General features: G+C 40.7%; 5 protein-coding genes across 5 annotated transcripts; 2 read left to right on the forward strand and 3 right to left on the reverse strand.

Annotated features, from left to right (window-relative positions):
• The first annotated feature begins 309 nt into the window (after positions 1–309).
• On the forward strand, positions 310–3111 carry LOC108137895 (titin). The gene is made up of 2 exons (XM_017259836.2): positions 310–597; positions 1032–3111. The coding sequence occupies exons 1-2, from the start codon at positions 446–448 to the stop codon at positions 3016–3018; spliced, it is 2139 nt and encodes a 712-aa protein (XP_017115325.1). The 5' UTR covers positions 310–445; the 3' UTR covers positions 3019–3111.
• Positions 3112–7479: 4368 nt separating this feature from the next.
• Positions 7480–9819, reverse strand: LOC108137888 (cytosol aminopeptidase). The gene is made up of 2 exons (XM_017259826.2): positions 9489–9819; positions 7480–9203 (listed from the first exon to the last, which is right to left on the reverse strand). Exons 1-2 carry the CDS (start codon positions 9588–9590, stop codon positions 7701–7703), a joined length of 1605 nt encoding a protein of 534 aa, XP_017115315.1. The 5' UTR covers positions 9591–9819; the 3' UTR covers positions 7480–7700.
• Positions 9820–12645: 2826 nt separating this feature from the next.
• LOC108137892 (serine protease grass-like) lies at positions 12646–13839 on the reverse strand. Its single transcript, XM_017259831.2, has 4 exons — positions 13598–13839; positions 13374–13422; positions 13148–13323; positions 12646–13086 (listed from the first exon to the last, which is right to left on the reverse strand). Exons 1-4 carry the CDS (start codon positions 13812–13814, stop codon positions 12677–12679), a joined length of 852 nt encoding a protein of 283 aa, XP_017115320.1. The 5' UTR covers positions 13815–13839; the 3' UTR covers positions 12646–12676.
• Positions 13840–14991: 1152 nt separating this feature from the next.
• Positions 14992–15915, forward strand: LOC108137893. Its single transcript, XM_017259832.2, has 2 exons — positions 14992–15522; positions 15577–15915. The coding sequence occupies exons 1-2, from the start codon at positions 14992–14994 to the stop codon at positions 15688–15690; spliced, it is 645 nt and encodes a 214-aa protein (XP_017115321.1). The 3' UTR covers positions 15691–15915.
• A 284-nt stretch (positions 15916–16199) lies between these two features.
• LOC108137881 (serine protease grass) lies at positions 16200–17147 on the reverse strand. The gene is made up of 4 exons (XM_017259820.1): positions 16982–17147; positions 16860–16905; positions 16645–16802; positions 16200–16591 (listed from the first exon to the last, which is right to left on the reverse strand). The coding sequence occupies exons 1-4, from the start codon at positions 17145–17147 to the stop codon at positions 16200–16202; spliced, it is 762 nt and encodes a 253-aa protein (XP_017115309.1).
• Positions 17148–24417: the final 7270 nt, after the last annotated feature.

Below are 24417 nucleotides of genomic sequence, written 5' to 3' on the forward strand. Positions count from 1 at the left end.
CATATCCAAGGGTGTGATTTTACATTTCCACCCATGTGGCACACCACCCTCCCTCCTCCACCCGTGCAATTACATTTAACTTTCCTTGAGCAGTCTGCTCGCTTGGAATTAATTTTCGATTTTATTGTCAGTTAGTCAAACCCACTTGCTTAGCTGTCGCTGCGCCTGACTCTGATTTAATTGAAACTGCATGAATATGCAATTTCAAGCTATAAATTGAAATCTCGATTTCTCCGTCCCCCTTTTTTTATAGCCTTTTTGGAATTTTCACTTTTAATGGCTCTCAGTTGGCTCCTTCAGAGTTTTCAACGAACAACACACACACACACACATTATTATTTTCGTATAAGTTATAGAACAGACTGAAGGCCAATGTAAACACTTGCCCATACATATATAAATATCAAAGTATATAGACAAGAAAGACTGCCAACGAAATCGAAGAATGTGGGAAAAGCTGGTGAACTGCATCAAGGGTGGTGGCGCCAAAAATAAAAGCTGCCAGGTTGTTCAACTGGTCGATTTGGTGAAACAGGTGCCACCAAACCAACTGAAGATGTTCCAAATATTTACCAAGAAGCACGAGGAGTACAAGGAGTAAGATGGGGAATAGGGATCTTTTTTACAAAAAGTAGTATATTTAGTTTATATTTCTTTAAAAACCATTTTTTTACTTTGCCGTATTTCTGCATTTAAATGGGACCAAGTTTTTAGAAATTGGTATCAGCATTAAAACTTTTTCTAGCTTTAAATTGTAAGGGATCCCATAAAATATTTTAATTAAGCTCTTCCTTCTAATAATATGGTAAGAAATTGTTACAGATTTCTTTGCTTTGATAAATGACAGTAGCTTTTATTTTTTGTAATAACAAGACTTGTTTTTATTAATAGCTATATATTTTTTAAGTTTGCCAATCTAGTTTAAACAAACTACTCATGAGTAACCAGAGTTTTACATTTTGAATTGTGGCACCTCTTTTGAATACATTATTATTGTTACCAATGTAATTTAACAAACGTATCTTCGCCAGCCGCGTTCGCAAGTATCCAGAATCGATGCCGACAATCGACTGGGAGTATTATCGACAGAATGTTCGCGAGGAGTTTGTCGAATGGGTGAAGGGTTACGAGACCAAATATGATAAGCTGCACTCCCTGTTCGAGAATCGGCATGCAATTGTGGATCACAAGCGCTATTTCGACATAGTGGATGCCGAGGCGGAGGAGGTGAAGAAGGCTATCAGTGCCTACAAGGCTGAGTCCAACGAACGGATCAAGAAGCTCAACGAACAGTTGGAATTCTTGAAGGCAATGCAGCCTTACGAGAACATGACCATGGAGGAATTCTGCATTGCCCGTCCACATTTGGCACCGGATTTCCTCAACAAACCAACTTTCTGGCCGCACACTCCCGAAGAGCAAGTGCCAGGACCTGCGGATCCGGAAGCAGCAGCTGCACTACATGAAGACCACAAGCCTGAGCCGCCAAAGAAGCCCATGCCGCCGCCAGAGAAACCTCCAGAAAAGGGTTCTGGAGATGCAAAACCCTCGGCTGCTGCGGCTCCCAAGGAACCAGCAGAGCCCCTTGTGGACACCACTCAGCTGGCCGAAAAAGCTACTGTACTGGCCAAAGATTTGGTGGCCAGGGCTATAGTTTTATTCAACATTCTAAAGGTGAAGGTGTCGGGCCTGGCCAAGAATGTGCAGAAGAAGGCAGATGCCGCCAAGGCAGCGCGTGCCGAAGCTGCCGGAAAATCCAAACCTGTTGAGTCCACATCCACACCCGCCAAGTCACTAGACAGCATTACCGAACGTGAGTCCGGACCAAATATCTGCAACCAAACCATTATTCGTAGCGAAGAGGGAGAAGCCAATCCGGAGGTGAAGGCCAGACATGCTAACCTATCCATTGAGGCAGATCCTTGTGATGCCCTGGAGGAGCGAACCAGGGAGATAGCCAGGGCACTGGAGCGCAAACGTCAACTGAGGGAGGCCGAGGAATGGGCCTGCAGGCCAAAGGAGGATCCCTGCAAGCCCAAAGTGGAGGAAGACGTCTGCGAGGAGGAGAAAGACACTTGCAAGCCCGATCCCTGTGAACTTAAAGAGGAGGAAGAGGCCTGTGAGCCTGATCCTTGCAAGCCCGATCCTTGCAAGCCCGATCCTTGCAAACCAAAAGACGAAGAGCCCATATGCGAGGATGAAGATCCCTGCAAGAAAAATCCGAAGGAGGAAAACGAATGCAAATTCGATACGAAAAACCCCAAGGAACAAGAGCAGATCTTTATAAACATAGCCGAGTGCAGCAAGGATCTGGTCAAGAAGGAAGAAGACTCTGGTAAACCCAAGGAAAAGGCTTCCCTGATGCAGACAGTCGAGGGCATTGATCAAAAACCCATAATCGGACTGCAGCTTACAGAATCCAAGGAGGCCAAGAAAGATGAGAAGGGCAGCATTGATGGTACTGTGTATACAGATCCCAATCAGATTGTGGAACTGCTCGAGCAGGAAAAGCAAGCCAAGGAATTAAAGGCGAAAGAGTCACTGGCTGAAGTCAAGATGCCCGAAGATGGGAAACCAGTTACTATTTATCCCAAGCTAGAGATATCGGCCAAACCAAAATTGGAGCCCACAGACGATGCCAAAAATTCGCCCAAGGATATGGCCAAGCAGGTGTTTAACATGGCCACAGGAGCTGCTTCTCTGTTGACCGAGGCCACCAACACACTGGAGGACTTGAAGAAAAAGAAGGAGGATCGTCTGGAGGCCCTGGAGCAGGCTTACACGTCCGCCCAGAGACAGGCCCAAGGAGCTCTAGCCGAGGCCTCCAGGGCGGTGGATGCCGCCAAAAAATTGGCCCAGAGATCGGTCGAAAAAACCGGCGAAATAAGCAGCAGCGATCAGGAGGCCTTGGACATGGCCCAAAAGCATGCTGCTTTGGCCAAAATGCTGGCCAGTCGTGCGGTGGCCCTAAAGGACGAAATCGCCCGTGTTCTTAACGACCTGAAAAAGAAAGAATAATCCCCAGATCACTTTCACTCTATTTTGAAACGATTTTGTACCTCATTTTGTTAGTTTGTTGTTCGTATTAAATTTTCTGTTTAATTTTTCCCGTTGAAAGTTTCGCTTTCATTTGATTTCGAATCGTTACGTTTGTTTCTATGCAAATTTTCGCAGCCAGCTCAGCTGACCAAAAGTTGGCATTGGGCAATAAATTTTTTTCTTTTCTACCAGCTTTGCTTTGCCGTTGCCGCTGAAAAGTTTTCTGTTTGGAATTAGCTGGCAAAATGTTTGTGTATGTGTGTGTGTGTGTGAGGCGCTCGTAGATTGCATAATTATGCTAATTTTGTTGTTTTTCCACCCGCTACTTGGCAAGTGTTAAAGGGTATTATGTGTGGAAATGGGTATTGAATTGAATGGATTTGTTAAACATTTTTATAAATTTGTTTACGATTTAAATTTAAAGACAAGTTTATTTTCAATTTAACAAAGATCTAATTTACCAGGACAAACAAACTATTGAACCCTGATTACTTACTGACCAAATGTCTGCCCTTCTGCATTGTTTCTATGATAAAATAGGGTATAACTCAGTCAAGCAAGTTCAGTTTAAAGTTTCTCCTTTTTTGGGTTGGCATTCAAAGCAGCCTTTCGAAAAGTGGTGCCTACTTTTTGGCGCACCATTTTCGCAATCAAACACATTTGCATAATTAGCTAGTCCTGCGTGTGCGTGTGCTCCAGGGCAAGCGTGTTAAATTCCAGTTTGATAGTTTGTTATAAGCTTTAAGCTGAAACATTCCTTTTGTTCGCACATAACAATGATTCGGTCTGCTTTTTGGCGGACAATGTAAACATTGCCGTTGAAATCCGGCTTTAATTTATGTGTATTCATCGGTCTACAGTACACTCTACATATACCTATATAAATGTATTTGTATATATAGTATATTTGTTAACTTAAGCGGCGTTAAACAAGCCATATAAATTCAATTTAAAAGCGCTTTGTCTGCCGCTCTTTGTGAGTCCTCATTGTATCCACCTTATCGCTTAATCGATTACGTAGGTGACAAAAACATTTTGCAGAGAGAAAGCGGCGGGCGGGTGGCATTTTCCGGCTCTAATGTACCTTTTGGGACACCTTTTCTGGCCCCTTGCGGAATTTGCATATTTATTTGGATTTTCAAACTGATTTTAAGCCCCTGGTAAGGTTAGTCGATTAGGCTGAAAAGGATTATTCATGAGCTACAAAGTGCCGGCCCGAGCATTGCTTAAAGCCAAAGCCAAAGCCAAAGTGAAAGCCAAAGCCAAAGCCCAGCCAAGTTCAATGGAATTGGCCATTTGGCAGGGTCTGGACATTTTGCAACCCATCCTGCTTAACTTTTACTGACTAGTTTCATGTGCTCGTCGACAATTTCCCGCTGTTTCTTGTTGCGGAAATATAAAATATTGCGATTATGTTTATTGTTTTCTGTCTCTGGCAATTTCAAAATCGAAATAGATTCTTTTGGCAAGCATGCTCGCATGCAAGTTCAACTGGCACTGACCCAAACACAATTAGAAACCCCGCGCCCACTCGCGATTTTTCCCGCCCAAAGCCGGCCAATAACTTTGCCTTACGGGCATTACGAGTGTTTTTATTGCCCAACCCCCCCATGTTTTGGTATGTGCAGCTGATTAACGGTTGGCTTTTATGGTTAGCTCAGTTTTTAATAGCCCGGCAAGGAATGTGCACAAGGGGTCCTAATTAGCGGCATTTAACTAAGCCTCATGTTTGGCGACGTGATCCTGACTCGACGCCGGTTCTCTATAAACGACCCAAAGCCCAAAGCCCAAACTCCACCTGAGTGCCCACGAACGGGGACATTGAAAATGTAAATTTTCTGCTAGCTGCCGCACAGCGGGAATGCTTTAGCTGGCGAGCTTGATTAGTGAACGCCACCGACTCCGGCTCCGATTCCTCTCCATTCCGGCACTCCTACTCCTCCACTCCGGCACCTCGTGTCCGTCGTATTCGTATCCGTACTCGTATCCGTGTCCCTCCACGAAACACTGAGAAACGCACCAGCCCTCATACCCCCACTTAACGACGTAGTTAGCGTTAGTTAACGTATGTACGTGATATCGTTAAACTTGGTCTAACGTTACCAGACCGCCATCGCATAATAAGTGTCTTATTAGTTATGCCGGTGTACACTGTACAGTGCAACCAAAGATTTTCATTTCCAAGAATAAGGTAGACTCTTTAGAAATAAGTTGAAAGGTAGAATTCATTACAATATTGATTAATCTGGGCTTTGCATAATGGTAAAAACAACTGCATTTCTTAAACTACTTAAAGTAGTACATAATGAAAAGTCCATAAAAACGTTTTAAACAATTTAAAATTTGGACCAGGATTGTTAACGATTTTTTTTGGTTTATTATATGTTTAGTCCATTTGAAATTATCATTTTGGACAGTCATTAAAAATCTCTTTAATAATTCTAAAAACTTTAAGTTGAATTTCTAAATCCTCGAAGTCAAAGGTATAATCGAATAAAAATAATTTCAAATCAACGACTTAAGAAACCCGTTATATATCTTTGCTAAATAGTGAGGGAAATGATATCTTTTATGAATTCTTAGTACTATTAAGGATCAAACTATTATTGTTTTAATATGACCATTATAAATTAAAATCATGAAAGTGTAAATTAAAATCATTGAATAAGATTTAGTGTATATACCTCTTTACAATAAACTGAAAATTAATTCTTTGCGCATCTTTTCTCTTAGAATTGTATATTTCAACCAGTTCTTTTTCCTATTGTTTTTTCCCAGTGTAGCTGCGGGATCTTGGGCAGGCAACCCAAAGCCAAAGGCGAACCCAGTTCTGGGACACGCACCACTAAACTAGGAGACACTTTCCATGGCCAGGGGCAAGTCGAAACTTTGTCTCCCGACTGGCGTCTCATCAATGGCCAAATTCTGTTTGCTTGGCTCAACTGTTGCCCTGAATTTCAATTTGTTGTTTGGCCACCGCGTGTGTGTGCACTGATATGTTTATACGATTGTATGGCAGTGGCTGAGGAATTTTCCTCATGCTGGCTATTCGCTTCAATTAGCCAATTGTCGGTTGGCTGTTCTGCTTGTAGTACGGCTGCTGCCAATTGGTGGGCATCGATGGGTTTTAATTAATTCAAGGCAAATACTGAGGCCAGTCGGCAGTTGTAAAGTTTTCCTCGGCCGCTCGGAATTCTTACGCAAGCAGGTCCTAAAATAACAAACAACCTGAAAATCTATTTGCAAGATAAAATTAACGCTTTTGTCGACGGGGGTTGGGGGGAAATGAAAATTAAATTCCAAACAGCCGGTGGGCCTCTTTCGGCAAAAAAGCGGTGGTTGTTTCGGTGGGTGAGGCTGTCGCTTTTGCTGTCCAGGTAATCGCCAGCGAGTACTATTTGCTTTTGGCGCTGCTTGTTTATTTTTTAATTTCCTTCCAATTAAGCAACAAACAAGATACCGAAAGCGAAACTGAGACTCAGTCGGTCCCTCGCACTGTCGCTGCGATAAAAACGCGCACGAATCAGCAATGAAAAAAGGAGAGGAAGACACCAGAGGTAAAATTAAATCAATTCCAAAGACCATGCTGGAAAATTCATTAAAAAAGCTATTCTATTTGTGGTGGCTTTTTTTTGTATTTTATGTAATTCGGGAAGGCCATTTTATCAGATAAAAAACATACTGACATTTGCTAGACATTTGATATTAAAATGTTGGTGTACTTATTGGCTTGATAAATACCTGTATATAATTTAAAAGGCACGACTACTTTAAGATTTATTATTTTGCATAATTAATAGCACATTTGCATCTATAAAATTTGTTAAGCCCCAACATAAATAAGTTTAGCTTTGCATATCTATGGACAGTTTTTATAAATAAGCGCTGCTGGCATTGAAAACTTTGAAGCGAATATATTAGCTTGCCATGATGTGCGGAATATGGAGGGAAAACCTTCGTCACGCACACATATATTTGACTCTGAAAAGAACTGAAAGTTGTCCCCGTGCAGGAGGTCATTACCTATGCAAAACATGTGCGCATTAATAAGGAATGTGCGCTGGGCCTCACATCTCCTTTCAGCACGTACACATTCAGCGTTTTCTTGGAGCAATTAGGCGGGCCCAGTACCGAAATACCCGAATATGTTTTCCTTTCTTTTCTGGCACTAATTGGGCATATGTAAACGAGTCCTGCGCTGGTCAGCACTTAGTCCTGGCTAATGGAGGCCTATAAAGGTGGCTTAAAAGGCGGGTCACGAGAAACTTAAGTTACAGTAGCTGTTTCTAAGTTCTCTTTAATGGAATTTAGGTACTTAATATATAGAGCATAATATTCCATTATTTCATAATTTATGTTTTCGAAAGATCAAATTATTTTCACAAATTTTATTTTCTTAAACAAGATTTCCTTAAGATCTTAAAATCCTCCAATTTGTAATTATTTTCACATATATTGACAATTTATTTCAGTTTACATCGATACTGACCACAGAATCAAATCTCTTTTTGAGTAGAGGCTTAACGAATTAACCCAAAACTTGGGACGTCATATGGATAATAAGTAACAAGTGACACACATTAAGGACACTGAATTTACAGACACGTATGTCGGGATCCCTGGGACCGCTCGTCAAGTAACCGAAAGAGGTCGAAGATGCATCACTTGCAGGCCATCTGGTAGAGGAACTGGATGATGGACCGCGTGGGACGTCCCGTCATGCAGTCCTTGAGCAAATACGGAGGCACTCCGTGCTGGGCCAGCATTCCGGTGCCGTGGGTGTCCAGGTGGACCCAGTCGGAGCAGGGCACCAGTTCGAACAGAATGGCAGCCGCCAGGCAGGATGTGGCATGCCCCTTGCCCCGGTTGCAGATGTCGTAGGCGGAGAGTGGGGCGACTAGGTTGCGGAAATACCTCCACAGGGGCATGCGCCACAGTCGATCGCCGGTGAGAGCTCCGGCCTTCTGGAAATTCTTCCACAGGAAGGAGTTGTTGGTCCACAGGCCGGTGGCCGAGGCACCCAGACCTTTGCGAATGCCGCTGGCCATCGAGCCCACCTCCACCACCAGTTTGGGCTTGAATGTGGACTGGGCGTAGAGCAGGGGATCGGCCAGAAGGACGGTTCCGGCCAGGGACATGTCCTTGATGCGCATGGTCTTGCCATTGAGCAGGGTGACCACATCGCCCGGCTTGGTGGCCATTCCCGAGGGCATGTTCTCGCAAAGGGGCAGCACAGCCGATACATTGATGGGCAGCGAAAGGGCAGCGGCGGCTCGAATGGCAGCCACACAGACTGCGGCCCCGGACACGGCGCCCCGGTACTCGTCCATGCCCTTCTTGGGGTGCAGGCACAGGCCGCCGCTGTTGAAGGTCAGACCCTTGCCCAGCATCAGGATGGGCCGCTCCTCCGGCGAAGTGCCGCAATAGCTGACCTCCAGGATAATGGGCGGCTCGCACGAGCCCTTCGCCACCATGAGAAAGGAGTTGAGGTTCTGCGCCTCGATCCAGTCCATCGAGCGCACCTCCACAGAGACGCCACACGGGCACAGGGCATCCACGGTGGCCTGGGCAAAAATGGATGGGGTCATCTGGTTGGCCGGCGTGTCGGCCAGGCGGCGGGCCAGATTCTGGGACTCGGCCTTGAACAGGCCCCTGGTCCACGCATCCTGATCGGTGGAGCCATAAAGCTCCAGTTTCGGTATAGCCACACGGTTCTTCTTGCGCTTGTTCACATTGTACCGCCACACGGCCATGGCAGCTCCTTCGGCGGCCTGCTCCGGATACTCCATGCCGTCCACATGGCATGTGGTGCAGCCCTGTATCTGGAGGGCTCGGGCGCCCACGGCGGCACACACGCGCACGTTCTCCATGCCCTCGTCGAGGACCTCCTCGGCATTGAAGCCGGCCCCCTCTTTGCCCAGGCCAACCACCGCCACGGCCCAGAACTCCTTGTCCACATTCTGATACAGCCGGCCCACTCCCAGCTCCCCGTTCAGTCCCGACTCCTTGATCAACTCGGTGATCTTGCCGCTCACACGATCGTCGAACTTCTCGCCGCCGGGCGACAGTTTCAGTCCCTTATCACCGTCCTTGGCATACAGACCGATCACCACGCCCTGCAGGTTGCAGGTGTTGCAGCCGCCATCCTCGCTCTTGCACCTCACCTGAATTTTGAAAACATTGGGGCTTATAAATAAATTTAAATTTTAAATTCATTCCTACCTACATTGGCTTTGTAAGCATTTCCTATTTATAATGCCTTTAAACTAAGATTTTTAATTATATTCATTACATAAAATATGTAATTAAAAAATTTTAACAATGCTTTAAGAACTAAGAGAAGTAGATTGTTTGTTGTATTATATTTAAAAAATTTAACAATGCTTTATAAAATTACTTCAAAGACTAGATTTTCTGGATATCAATGTCAAATTGTTTGGCAAAATTACCTGTTGAAAGCTTGGTCCTTTGGCGAATATAGTTGTCTTCTGGCACCTGAATAATCCCAGTGTGGTTCGGCGCAGACAGGAGGCCACTTGCGATCGAGTCATTTTCAGTTGCAATTTGGATAAACTTCGCTGAAGATTTGCACGAATTACAGAGAGTGTTGGGCAGTACTATACAACAATTTAGTATCGCGACCGAGTGGGGGGAAGCTAACCAGAACAACTGCTAAACACTGGAATAATGAAAAAAAAAAAATTAAAAAATCGAGTTTTTTAATAAAAAAAAGTGAACGCAGTGTAGGCTCCGTTGAACTGGAATCGAGAAACTGAACTGACCAGAACAACTGCCCCCATGACATATTGTCGATTTCGACCCACAGTTTACTAGGATCACAAAAATATTAGCTTGCATCACCGATCTACGGCACTCGACCAAACGTGATAATACTATTGAGTTGTTGTCAAAGGAATTTATTTAACCATAACACCCGCGAACAACCTGGCCGCACTTGAAACTTTATGTGATGATTAAATTTGCAATTATCTGCAACAACAGTGGCCGCGATGGCAAGTGCATTTCTGCATGCGACATAATGAAAAAGCGAATTTCCGGAGTGGGATAAATATATAAAAATTGCAACCAAGCCGCAGACGAAACACGTAAAAGCAATAAAGCAATAAATTGCCCAATTTGAAGCACTATTGTAGCCAATAATTTGCACAGCCACTTGGCCGGTTTCTGGTGCAGAAATCCTTTTGCCAACCAGCCCAGTTCAGCCCAGTCCATCCCCATCATGCCACCAAAAAGCCAACCATCCTCCATCCTCCCACCCACTGCATATAATTTTCAACAAAAATATTCACATTTGTCAATGTCGCGTGATTGATGTGGTCGAACGCATTTCCGCCGAGCTGAGCGGGCCAACCAACGTGCTGATGGGGCCAAATAAAAAACAGTCAACCCACAGTCACAGATGAAGAAATACACTCTGGAAAAAAATCACTAATTATTAGGGTTTTGAAATAGAGTGGAACTTTAATAGCTTGCATTTCCCTAACTTGAAGTCTTTATAAGAAGAGAATGGAGGTCATAAAGAGTATATATATAATCGATTCATCATTTCCCACCCAATAAAGTTCAAGTTGTGGTGGCAACGAGCTATAAAAAACTATAATCTACATATATTTACAGCTTTAAACAACAGTCAAACTTCTGAACCTCCCCAACTCAAAGTCTCTATAAGAGAAATTTTTTTTTAAGTATCTTTTTTATCCCCAACTCGAAGTCTCTAAAGATAATGGCTTGAGTTACAAAATGTTGAACGTATTTTAATATTTATCTCAGTTAATACCACATTATCAAATTCTAAATTCCTAGATTCAATATACATACTGAAATTGAAATAGTAGTTTATAGAAAATTATAAAGAATTTGCGTTTGTAGCAATATTCCTGTTTGACCTCGATTGTCAAAGAGATTCGTATTTGCTATACATTTTAAATCTACATGAAATTTTAATCATTATTGCAGTAACTTTCATGATTTTATTTTTATTAAGCCGGTAATTAAATAACCATTTTTTTTTTGTTCAGTGCCCGAACATGAACACACACACATGGAAACACAGGCAAGTAGGCGGTGCATAAAAATAAGCAAAAACATTCATTTTTTGTATACAAATGAGTGTGCAAGAAGGATGTTGAGGCCAGGGACATGGACATTGCCATGGTAATATGTAGCCATGGCGGTGAATGCGAATGTGAATGTGAATGTGAATGTGAATCTGGAACTGGGGATGTGGGTCTGGGTCTGGGTCTGGGTCTGGGCGTGTTGGCGACATTACGCGATTTCACGCATGATTTCAAATTAATGACAGCCGAGCACACAGAGCGAGCACCTTTAAGCCCAGACACTGGGGTAGTGGAATTTAAAATGTCCACCCGCACAGGATGTTTAATTTCCTAAATGCATAAATCTCACTAATACGCACAACAAACGCCAAATCTAAATCTAATGCGGTTAACGCTTTTTTGTGCGGGGTGCGTGCAGCATCCGAAAATCATAAACAAACTTCAAAGAGGACAATGGCCAAAAAAGGCAGGACGAAAAGCGTTTTGCAGCTTATTACGCACGGTAGCCAGTAAACTGGATAACCTGGCAGTCGAGGACTTCCCGGCAACCGCAACAATTCAGAGGTCCTGAATCTGATGGCTCTGTGGGTGGTGCGATGGGTTACGGACTACGAACGGAGGCCTAGTTGGCTCGTTTCGGAACCCCACCCACCAGCACACACGTAACGCGTTCGTTTCCATTTCCGTTTTTTGTCCCCAACAACACCAAATGCCCCACATAGCACATCTAACTTGGCTGGCTCTTTGGCAAAATGGCTGGGCGACGGAAGATCCCTTCACAATCGCACCCACACCTTCTGCTCGGCTATTTGTTTGCTTTTGCCACCGAATATTGCCAATTGTTGCAACATTGATGCAAATTTATTGCCTGCCGTCTGCCTTTTGTGCGGTTTTTCAGATTAAAAGAGATCCCATAACTGATTTGAGGCTTAAACATTCATTCAGAGTATGAATTGAGTTTGGCATACATTTTTTACAAAGCTCATGGTTAAATAATATAACTATTAGCTTGGAATAGGTAAATTTTATTTATTTTTATAAATTAAATGTTGTCTTTGTGTCTCTTTTAACATAATACTGATTTCTTGGTTTTTAAATCTTGGGTTTCGTATATTGTACCATTTTTTTTAGCTAAAGTTAGCAATTGAAACAATATGAATTAAATAGTATTTTTTTTTTTTTTTTAATATGACAAATAACAAACACCTTACCATCATTAGGATTCGATTCAATTCAGCATCCCTGCTACCTGTTATTTGATTTTGGATTTGCGTCCAGTAATGGGACGATCCTTGAAAATGTTGGTTTCAAAAATCAAAATAGCAAGTAGGCCTGTGCATGTACTTCATCATCAAGCTCTGAAACAGAAATGACCACCGCTTATCGGTTTTTGCAAAGTTATTCGCTTCATACTTATCAGCTCAAGTGACCCCAACCATTAAATGATTCGTTATCAATTTGAGCAAACCAAATTCTTGGAATAATAATGAATATTAAAACATATAAAGAAAACATGTAAATATATATGTATATTATTTGTTTGTATGCCATATTTCTTATTAAAAACTCTTATTCGTAACAATGGTGTGATTAATCCAATTCGCATAACTCAAGACATTCGTGAATACTGAGACGCCATAGAAGGGGTGTCGAAGATGGCTGACTATTCCGAACTGAACAAATGCCCTATATAGACCAAAGTTAACCATTGCTCCCAAAGGACCGCCAGAGTCGCCCTTGCCCACGTAGTGACCACCATCGCCGGCACAAATATGGGTCCGGTCAACGTTATATCCAAATCTGGAGCGACAAGTCAAGCGGTCAACCTGAGGAAGCTTAGCAAGCTGCAGTTTGTCGCTTTTTTCAGTGATATATTTTGCGCCCCAACCGGTTACCATGAGGTTTTGAATGGAGTCAACGTATCCCTGCCATCGCCAGTCCAATATCACGCAAACCGGCTGGATGTTTTCTGTGTAAGATATCATAATTGTTTATTAAGTTGACCGAATTCAGGTATCTAATTTTATTACTTGAGTATTTAACAAACTGGTTAAGTTTCACCAGTGCCACATCATAATAGTGTGCTGTTTTAAAGTAGGGGTACAGAAACTTTTTCACCACCCAAAATTCTGAATGAAGTGGAGCACATTCAAATTCATCGCAATCAAAAAATTGACTCGCATCATTCTCGCCCAATCGAACATATCTTCAATGATAAATCATTAATACAATCTTTCGAACTGAAATATTACTCACATTGTAAAATCATTCTGCTTAAAGCAATGCGCAGCCGTCAAGACAAACCCTACAAAAGAGTTCAGAACTTAATAAATATATAATAATAAATAGGTAAAACAAATATGCAACAACTTGAAAAATTTGTATTACTTAAAAAAATAACCACAAGTTAATATTTCACTTAAACTTGAAATTAAAAACTAAATCAATTAAACACTTTGTATACTTAAGCTGGTACTAACAATGGTTTACAAGCGAGCCGCCACAGAAAAACTTTCCGTTCGCATGAAAATATGCCATCCAAGGAACCGCATTCAAATCAGCATTAATGCCTCCACTTATTCGGTTTGTATACTTCGATTGTCCGCAGTTATTGTCCAGAAGATAAGATAATCCCGTAAAATCACGGCTTCCAAGAATCAAAAAAACTAGTAGAACAACACTCGAAGTCTGCTTCATCTTGAAGCTTTCAAATGCAACTGAAAATGTGTTTATTTCTGTAAATAATATTCTGTAATAAGAATAATGTACTTATCAGGAAAATACTTGTGTATGAGCACAGATTGTGAGTCAAAGGTTTTATAGAATCAGAGTGAGTTTTTACTTTTGAAGAACATCGTTTTTTACGGATTAAAGTTTTTACTTTTTATATTATTTTCTTTTCCTTTTTGAAATCTTTATTTTCAGCTTTCTTGAAATGCCAACTCTGATTTATTCATAATCTACAATGGCTTTGTCTTTAATAAAATGTGTGCAATTGCAAATGTTTCGTGGTTTGTTGAATGAAGTGCAGATTTCTTCGGTTCGAGGTGGTGGGTGTATAGGCATGGAATTCTCAGAAGGCTCGTAAATTGCCAAATGCATAAATCACGCAATTGAATTCTAATTTTTCGGCTTCTGCAGACAACAGAACAATGTAGCTCGGCTTGTCTGGGACTGGGACTGGGAAAGGAAATGCATTGCGAGTCTGAATCAATCATTATTTTTAATGCACAAATGGGAGCAATTACAGTCAGTTTGGCCAGACAAAAGAATGTCTCACTTGATTTATTGAGGTTTGGCAAATGTTTGTTGACCATGCATCTTGTTTATCATGTGCGAAGTCGCTGCTTTGAATATTGGCCCTTTAATTTATTCCCACTACTGGTGAAAGCGAAAGTTTACAGTGTAAAAATTTTACAATTATTTTTATTGGTGTTTAAATATTATGTTTATTAGAAATGATTTAATATTTTCTTAGAATATATAGGTATGAATCTTCTATTAAAGATTTTGATTTAAAAATTTGTATAATCAAGTTAACTGAAATGCATACCTTTTTATTTTTTTTTAACTCTTTGTTTAAAAAAAATTTAACATAAATATTTTATTATTTGTGAATTTTATAAAGGGATTAGTTTGCAATAAAATTATAAAAAAGAAAAATATAGCTGACATTCACTTAAGTTTCTTTGATTTAAAGCTACATTTTTCGCGGCAGTGTAATAGTTTGTACGGTCTAAATAGCTGATGAGGCTGGTAATGACAGTATTCAATTAACACCTGGCACACCCCCCAACGTAAAAGACAAAGACAAATATTGTACCCAAAGCACTATATAAGCATAATTTGCTTTCAAAAGTCTTATAGTCTCATAATGGCTTTCTCCACCTCCGTGTCGCTTTTTCTACTGATTTCAGCGATCAGCTGTTGGACCTTAGTTTATGGAGACTTGCGAGCAGATCTGAAGGATTTTGTGGCTCTAGTTCCACGCCGACGAATTGGTTTTATAGCGGCCAGATACTATATCTTCGATCACAAATTCCGACAGGCAGTCGACTTTATTCGCAGCGATGAGTTCCTAACTACCTGGCAGCAAGTTCGGGCCGCTCCAGATTTTGTGAATATCATTAACTATCTAAGCGACTACGGCTCGGGCTATGATATCACTACTCTTGTGGACAGTTTGCCAACTCGATTGCGTGCCTATCAGCTGTCGCGCACTGTACCCGTGGAACTGATGTTAAGGCGTGACTTAACAACATTTCTGTGGGATGTTCTTCATAGTCTACCCCGAACCAGAATCTATTCGTTAATTTCACAAAAAAATCGACAGAGTAGCGAGTTTGCCAAGCTCTACAAGGCTCTCAGGGATAAGGAGTTCAAGGAGCTGGTGCAGCGTGCCCGGGTAATTTATTCTGAATTTATTTCTTATAATTTAAAAAACTCTTATTTATTTTAGCGTTCGGAACCACTGCAAGCTCCTCTAAAAAAGTTGAACCAAAAAAGCATTAATGTCGATGAACTGCTCCAAATAATGTTTGAGGTTATCAGTTGGGGTCCCCAGATTTCTTAACTGATATTAAGGTGCAAAAGGTTATCCCTATCTTATTTATTTATTTATTTCATAACAAAATGAAAACTCAGCACTAGCTTAATTGTAAGAACAGCATTTTATTTATGTATTTATGAAAAATAAAATAATGTTTGTGGCTAAAGTAAACAAATGCATTGATGAGACAGACACATTTTGTTTGCTTAACCAATTTTGGTTTAGTTTTTTAATAGTTCAATTTCAAGTATTTCTAGTATTCTGCCAATAAATTTTCAAAATGCTTTTATATAAATTTTTTAATTTATATTAATTATATTTACGCCGGAAGTCCGTAAACAAGAAGGAAAAACGGAAAAATATTTTCTTAAATTTCATTTATTATTCAGCGCATTTTCACCTTCCCCAGTATTTGTTTCAATAAACAAACACTTTGGCCCATGTCTATTGTATCATTCAATAAAGCATTTTATAAAATTTTATATTTTTACTTAAACTATTAGGCAAAAGTAAAAAGTTAAATGATGATTTTATTAATTTCTATATAGTCGCATTACTTCGAGGATCCAGGGTGTGTGATGAAAAACATCAGTGTAAATACCATAACCAAGGCAACTTGTCACTGTGCTGGCTACTCCGAATTGGGCAAAGATTTTGGTGAAGTTGTACATCACATGGGCTCCCAAGGGACTTCCCGAGTCCCCCGAGCAAGCGAACTTTGAGGGATTGCTGGCACAGATTTTTTCTACTTGGTTGTAGCATAAGGGGTAGTTATACCTGGTGACGCTCATATGTTGAAGCCTCGTAGGCATTACAGGGTAAAATGGGGACGTCTGACCCCAGCCAGTCAAAACAAATTCCTGAATTCTGTTTATCGTTGCTCTTAGGTTGGGGTTCAATAGTATACAGATTGGCCTGATATTAGCTGAAATAATAAATGTTGCTTTATAAATTATTTTAAATGTCATACTATGTTACCTTTATATTGCACAATTCGGTCCAACTTAAGCATTGCAATATCATTGTTGTATCTTTGAGTTTCGTAATTTGCATGGCGAAAGATTAGAATGGCTCGGAATTCTTCTGTAGGGCCATCCCATGTCGTCGATGCATCATATTCACCCAGTCTTACAATTCTGCAAGAAAAATATACTTAACTTAATTAAGATAAAAGGTGAGGATGTATAACATACAAATTGTCGTTTAATTGTGTACAATGAGCAGCGGTGAGAACAAAGCCTGAAATAGTATTTGGTAAGCCAACAAAATCAACTAGATTATTTAAAAATTGTGTAAAATTAAAGCAGCTACGAACGGTGAGTAATTAGTGAGCCACCGCATGCGAAAGCATTGTTTCGAATTAAGTACGCCATCCATGGAGATCGGGCAGCATCTTGACCTCCGACCACTCTCGTTCCATATGCTGGTGGTATGCATCCCCGGTCCAGCAATTGTGTGGATCCCAGTTGCACAGACGCCATCCCACTTGGAACTGAAGAATCAAACTGTTTGCGGCTTTTATTAATAATCAGAGAGTAAATGAAATCTGGTTGCAAAACGTAGTTGTAACATATTGCTCGACATGCATTACAATTTCTTGAAAAATGAGTTCTGTTTTGTTTTCATGATAAGGGAATTCCAATTAAGATTAAGTTGCAAATACCTATACTCAAGTCCGCTGAAGAGAAATCACAAAATATTTTTGTAAAATATTTAAATCCACAAACAAAATTTAAAAAAAAAACTTAACTTAAGAAAACAAAAAAGGTATATTTTTTTGTATTTGGCGGATGTTACTAAAAATCATTAAAATATTTAATAATTTGAACATGACACAAAGTTTAAGTTTATTTATACTATTGCATTTTTTTATCGTTCTCCATTGCCACAATCCTTACTAAATTGATTAGAAGGCCAGATTGATTTTTTTAACATTCTAAATTTTTACTGTTGTTTAGTACAGGTTGAAGGATTTCTCATTGTGTAATCAAACAATTGCATGTGCATCCTAAAGGTATGACATTTGGGGCTTGGTTGCCATCTTTTCGCCTGATGTGCTGGCAGTACAATGTGGAAAATCAGCAAAAAGGAAAGTCCACATCGGCATAAGCTGGCACACACGCACAATATGCCATCATTAGTGCAACACGAAACCAGGTCGTTTTGCGATGACAAAAACTGGGGGACGGGCAATGGATCTTGCTGACGCAATTTCGCAGAATGCTTCATTGATTCGGCTTTGGGGTTCCAGTTCATATAGAGCTATATCGGGTGCCTAAAAGTCATTCCGACAAGTCGGTGCTAAATGTCAGTCGCATGAAGGACTTTATTCTGTCGAGCTCGGTGCATAATTTGTCGACATCGACATAGTTTTTATGGCTGGCAGTTGCAAGTTTATTTGCCACAAAATGCGGCCATATAAGCGTTGCCAAGTTTATTTCGAATGTTGCTGCTGTTGCTGCTGTTGTTGCTGCTGCTGCTGCGATGTTGCAGTCATTGCTGCTGAATATGCAACAAAAGTTGTTGCACTCGCAACGCCCACAACACACATGGCTAGTTGGAAAGCCAAGCCAAGCCAAGCGAAACCAAGCCAAGCCGATCCAGCCCGGCCCACATCATTTTGCTGCAGTTTTTGGCTGACAGAGATGCAGAGGCGGCGAATGGGAACGAATCGGATGCCTCTGCTGGCAGTGTGGCCCCCTGCGGCTCCTTTTCATGCTACTGCTGCTGCTGCTGCTGCTGCTGCTGTTGCCGCTGCCTTTGCTGTTTCCCCATTTTGCTTGACATTAATTTTATGCCATGTTGCTGGCGTGCCAGCGGGCCAAAACGCGCTTAAATTGTCGCATTTGTCTTGCCGTTTTAAGTTGGCTCTGTTGCTGTTGCTGGTGCTGCTGCTCCTGCTGCATTGCATAAACTTTTGTGTAATCCTTTCAATTTGTTGCATACTTTTAGGCGGAAATTAAAATAACAAGCACTACGTGGTGGCTGCTGCACTCGCAGAAAAGAACGTATTTTGCGCATAAGAATTTTTTGTAGATTCAGTAAATAATAACGAATGGAGAAAACTTGATTAGTTTTCTGAAACTCCTAACTAACTAATACTTTGTTTATATTGACCATTTACAATATAACTTGATACCAAATATAAGGGGTTTGGAGAACCAATTGGATTTCCTTTCAGATACTTTTAAAAGTAATTTCAAAATACTAGTAATTTCTGTTGCACTTATGCCCTAAAATTACCAATTGCTCAGGAGCACCAAAGCTAGGTTCTCTGCTCGTACTGACCCATAAATTTGGTGAGTGTACTTACTGTCTTAGTTACTGCGCTAACATTTGTTGGGAAAGTTGTTCTACACGTGTTTTACCGTACACTCTAGTTCATCAATTAGTAACCCAGACAACGTTGCTCCATTTCTGCTTTTGGTTCTTGGCTTTTTGAGAGCCTCTGATTTGCAACCCTTCGTCGTTTTCCTTGGAGTGCATTCATACATCTGGAATTTATGCTACGAATTTGGGTAATGAATTTTGCAAAATAGTTAAATTGAATTTTATGCCATGAAGGCACTTGTTATGAAAACACCCATGTTTCTGTTGTTGCTGCTACTACTGCTGCTGCCGCTGTTGTTGTCATTCGGCATCAAGTAAAAGTAAATAATTGCTGCTTAAAATGCTCGTCAGGAGTTTGACCATGCACTCGTACTGGTACCTCATTCGTATTTTATTTTCATGCTTGGCCAGCAGCCCCTTGGCCTTTTTTTTCGGGTGGCCTGAATTTTGAGTGGCTGTGGCAGCAGCAGCAGCAGCAGCAGGAGCTTCGTTCAGTTGGGTCGATTTGTTTTTTTGCTCCTTGGGCGGCAGACTCGTTACCGCCTTAACTGCAATATCAGTTACAGGAGTGACTGCTGCCGCTCTCTATTTCAAAGCATCCTTTTTGGTCACCCCCGTTGCCCCGATGCCACGATTCCATCCTGTTCACTGGCTGCCGGTTATATTTCGACCAGATTGTCTGTATTTGCGGTTTGTGCGTACGTGACATGGATGTTCGTTCGACTGGCTTGCCTGCTTGCTTAACAATTAGTTTTAAAATGCTCCAGGACACAACCATTTCTTGTACTCGAACTCGTCCTCTCGTACTCATTAGAGTTGGGGTGTTTTTCTTGCCAAACCCACTGCGTAATCCTTCGGCCAAATACAGCTTCCACTTCCACTTCCACGGTCGAAAACCCAATGAAAAAACATGCAGCCAAATCGAAAAAAAGGCGAATAAAAATCAACAACAACAATCAATGTTGTCCCGTAATCAATTAACGATTTAACGTTCGTCTAGGGCTGGTCAACTGGACACTGTGCGCCGTCAGCATTTGGCGCCGCATCTCCCACCCCCTTTTCCTATCATTCCCACACCCCGCCAGAGGGTTTTTGTTTGTGTATGCGTTTGGGGTCGAAGGTCGGGGGTCATGTTGACAAGGGCTGCATGGACACGTCATCGTGGCTGCGTTTTTGGGAAAGCGCGATTGTCTTTGTGTGTGCAACTGCACTGAAAAAAAAACTATTCGGACTTTAAGTGCTTTTATCAGTTTAAAACTGGTCAATCCAAATTGATTTTATAAAAGACAAAATTCATTCAAAACTGATGATGGTTGTTTTACTTGAATATTTTGTTACTTACATATTGTGATTGAGTATTTCTTTTTATTTCTAATTAAATCATACATAATTTGTTAGTTTTCCAACATTTCACATAACTTCTTTAGTGCAACACTATAATTGCCAACTGCTTTTTCTTAGTGTTTGATATTTTTATTTGAAAATCATAATTTATTTGAAATGAATATAATTAATAAACGTTTTCTTGATTTAAAAATAATACTTTCATGTATTCGCTGTGCAAGCACTGACAGGGCTGTCATCTCACTGGCAGATCCTCTTAGCTCTCTCCATTTTTGGCGTCGGACGAAGTGAGCGAAACCCCAAGCGAAATTCGATAATCTGCAAATGGCAATCTCATTCTTGATTGCCTGTGAACCACTTCCATTTGAAACAATTATTCGGGGGCGATGGCAACCCTGCAACAGCCGCCTGCAAACGTATTTGTTGGGGGCTAATGTGATTGCTCCTGTCATTATTTCGTCGCTACATCCGTCTCTTCAATGGATCCGTACCCCCGTGAAACCCCAACCTCTGCCCGCTGCCATTAAATTGACCACCGACTGGTTGCCTCCCCTGCCCCTTTACCAATATAAATGTATACAGATATATATATATGTACGTATGCGTGTCTGTGTGCATTTAACTGCACGTTTTCAAACTTTGACCCCGCGCGCCATTCCGAGACTTGGGTTTACGGAGTTCGGGGTTCGGGGTTTGATTGGTTATTGACTTTTAACAGAAAAATTGATGTAATGCAATTAGTTTTACAGCTAAACCGTTTGATGATTGTACAACAAAAACAAAAACATCAGCGCTGTGCTAAACGAGCACTTTACGGCCAACAAGAGCTGTTTAATGGTACTGGTTGATGGAGGTTTAAGTTGCGATGTCTGGGATGTGTGTGGATATCGCTTATACAGGAGATATTCCGCACTTTGCTGTGCATGCCCACGATGAATCACAAATGTTCGGTACGACTATTTATTTTGGCTTTCCAACCTAATGATATCAAGGAGGTCCTATGAAGATTATAATTAACAAAGAGTTCCTCAATTCCCCCGTTTATTATTTCTGAATATAAAATGGGTAATGCAAATTTTAAATAGAAGCTGTGAATGTTATCCTTCTACCATTCACCATTATTTTATGCATAAATACTGCATTATCTTATAAATAAATAAAAACCCCAGAATATTCAATACCATTAATTAAGGCTAATTAAGGCTAATCAAAATACAATCGATCATCATTTAAGAGCCATGTTCTTACTGTGTGTGCTGTTAACCGAATCAATTTCCATTTCCACCTCGCCAGCCAACTGCCATCCAATCAAACTTTCAGAGCTGAAATCAGCTAAATGCTTTACCATTTCCTAAAACTGCAACTTCCCCATAGAGTCATTGTCGAATTTATGAAATTATTAATTATGCCGAGGGCGGCTATCAATTACACGCGTGCTCCGAAATTAAACCATAACGCGAAATTTTGCAGTTACAATAAGAACAAGATGAAAAGCTGCGAAATAACTACGGCTACAATGGCAACAAAAACTCGAATCGAAATGCCAGTACATATGCGGCCAAATGAAGTGAAACATGAGCAAAAAGGGAGGCAATAAGGGTAGTTGAAATTTATTACAGTTGTACGAAACAAAGCGTAAAATTTTTGCTGCTTAATTGAAAAATATAAATTGTTGGCACACACACTCTACTACATACATATATGCGTTGGTAAATGAGTGTATGTGTATGTGTGTGGGTATGTGTGTGTGTGCAGAAGCCGGAAGTAAAGTCAAAAGCAGAACAACAACATTAATAACGCTGCCAACGGAAATAATAAAACCCATTTTAACGATGACGCCAAAAATGAAATAAAGAGGAATTGTACGAAAAATATACATAAAATGGCTCAATATTGTGGCAGTGCCAGTCATAACTGTAACTGTTAAATGGTCTTAATGGGCTAACGAACTTCGACCGTAGCCAATTACTTTCTTTTTAGTCGGAAAAGTGAAAGTCTGTGCTGAAATAACTTATTGTTAACTAATTGTTATCCATTTCCACTTCTATTTCTGATTTTTTCATACAGAAAAGTAAAAGTATTTACCTGGTTATTAAGTCGCAAACTTTTACCATGTCATGTAATAGTTGTTTAAGTTAACATCTATAAATTTGATAAATCCTTACTACCTTCGCTTAAAAAAGTGAAAGTTTATCGTAAATAAATTCCTTACCTTATCCTCAACTCATCATCATCATTTATTCCTGTCTCAGTTCAGTAATTTACAAGCGGAAAAACGACAATCAATGCGGGTCAATATTTGCCAGTTGTACACAGAAACACCACCAGAAAAAAAGATGGTACAAAATCACACATACCCAGGGCCAAAAGGCAAAAAAAACCGGCAAAAAGTCAAGTGCAAACAACAGGAAAAAAATAATCTGGAAAATCGAGCGACAGGGAGTCCAAGAAAATGCGACATGCAGGTAGCATAAATGGGTAAAAAAAAATACAAACACAAGCACAATTATCACGACGTCCGCTGGGAGGCCCTTTGATGATGAGCTTCCTGCACATCAAAAGCCAAAAATAGAGCAACGAAAGTGCCCGGAAAAGACCAGCAGGTCGAACAGGTGGGAATGGGAAATGGGCGGTCCCAAAAAAGGATTCAAAATGGGTAAAAACGTAACGAACAAACAACGTGCCCCGATGTCAGCCACACAAATTCCATCTCTCTGCGAGTGGGTGCTGATGTGGATGGGGGTTTGATTGAAGCTGCGCCTCTGATGGACGCCACCAGACATTTGGGCACCCACAAAATCCAACCCAAACCCCAAAAAAAAAAGCACAGAACACACATCCCAATGGACATAGGTAGAAAGGCAAACACGCCTTGACTCTCGGTCAGATATTCTGATTTGTTTGAGTTTCTACTTTTCGAGCTTAACAAATTAAGCGCTCAATCTGTAGGCCACGAAATGCAGGGGGTAAAAATCCAGGTAAAAAGAAAATCAAGGAGAAAACTAAAGGCAAAGTTATCAGTCGATGGAAAAGAACACACCGAAGTAGCTGTGTAAAAGGCTAACAAGAGAAACTATACTAACAGCAATACTAATCACCCCCATCTGCACTACACACTGCACAATAACAAACTGTTGGCAAATCCATAAAGAAATACAGCAGCACTCAGAGAAAAGAAGGCAATCTGTGATTTACCTTTTATGTGTGTAAATAATGTAGATAAAAATAAAAATAGTTATAATAATAATAAATAATAATATGAAATATAAGTGGATATTATTTAAAGCTATGTAATATACATTTTATACTTAATAATTAACTAAACTTATTTTTAAAAATTTCCATACTTATATTAAATGCTTTACAATAATTATCATTTTGGGATTTCAGGGATATCAAATAGTTAGTAAGAAAATTATGTTAAGCTTAGCTTTAGAAGCCTCTTAAAGCAAGAACAAAAATTGAATATATTTTTTAATTTACTTATAACTTTACTTTGATTTTGCTGATAAAAATAATCTTGTTGTTTTTGATTTTTGCTGTGCAATAATATTTATTCAAAGAAAGGCAAACGCGGAAATCGCTGCATTTTAGGTGACAGCAGCGGCGGCAGCGATTGAAGTCAACTCTTCGTTAGTTCTGTTTGTTGTGGAGCCACCCACTGCCGTTCAGCACCACCCAAGGCCACCCTCGACCTCCGACCCACCACCCAATCCACCTCACTGGGACTTGCGTGCGCCACCTGCGTGTGCTGTCGACGTTTTCCATTTGTTTGCATTCCGTATGCGATGTTGTGTGTTGTTGGCTCCTCGTTAGTCCTGTCGGTTGATTTTTCCCCAAACCACTCGTTTCGGGCGCTAGTTTTGATGAATTTATTCGCTAAACATGTTTATTATTTGCTAGCAAATCACACAGCAATTTGACAGTTTTAAAAGTTTACTTGTGTCAGTTGATGTGTGAAAAAGGAGCAAAATTCCTCGGGGAGATATGCTCGAGCGTATATTCTCGGTGTTTTTACGTTGCTCCACTGATTAATGGTTACCCACAAGTTCTGGCAGCGAAATTCGTTTGGTATTC

Source organism: Drosophila elegans, unplaced genomic scaffold (assembly GCF_018152505.1).
Source record: "Drosophila elegans isolate 14027-0461.03 unplaced genomic scaffold, ASM1815250v1 contig_183, whole genome shotgun sequence".
NCBI lineage: Eukaryota > Metazoa > Arthropoda > Insecta > Diptera > Drosophilidae > Drosophila > Drosophila elegans.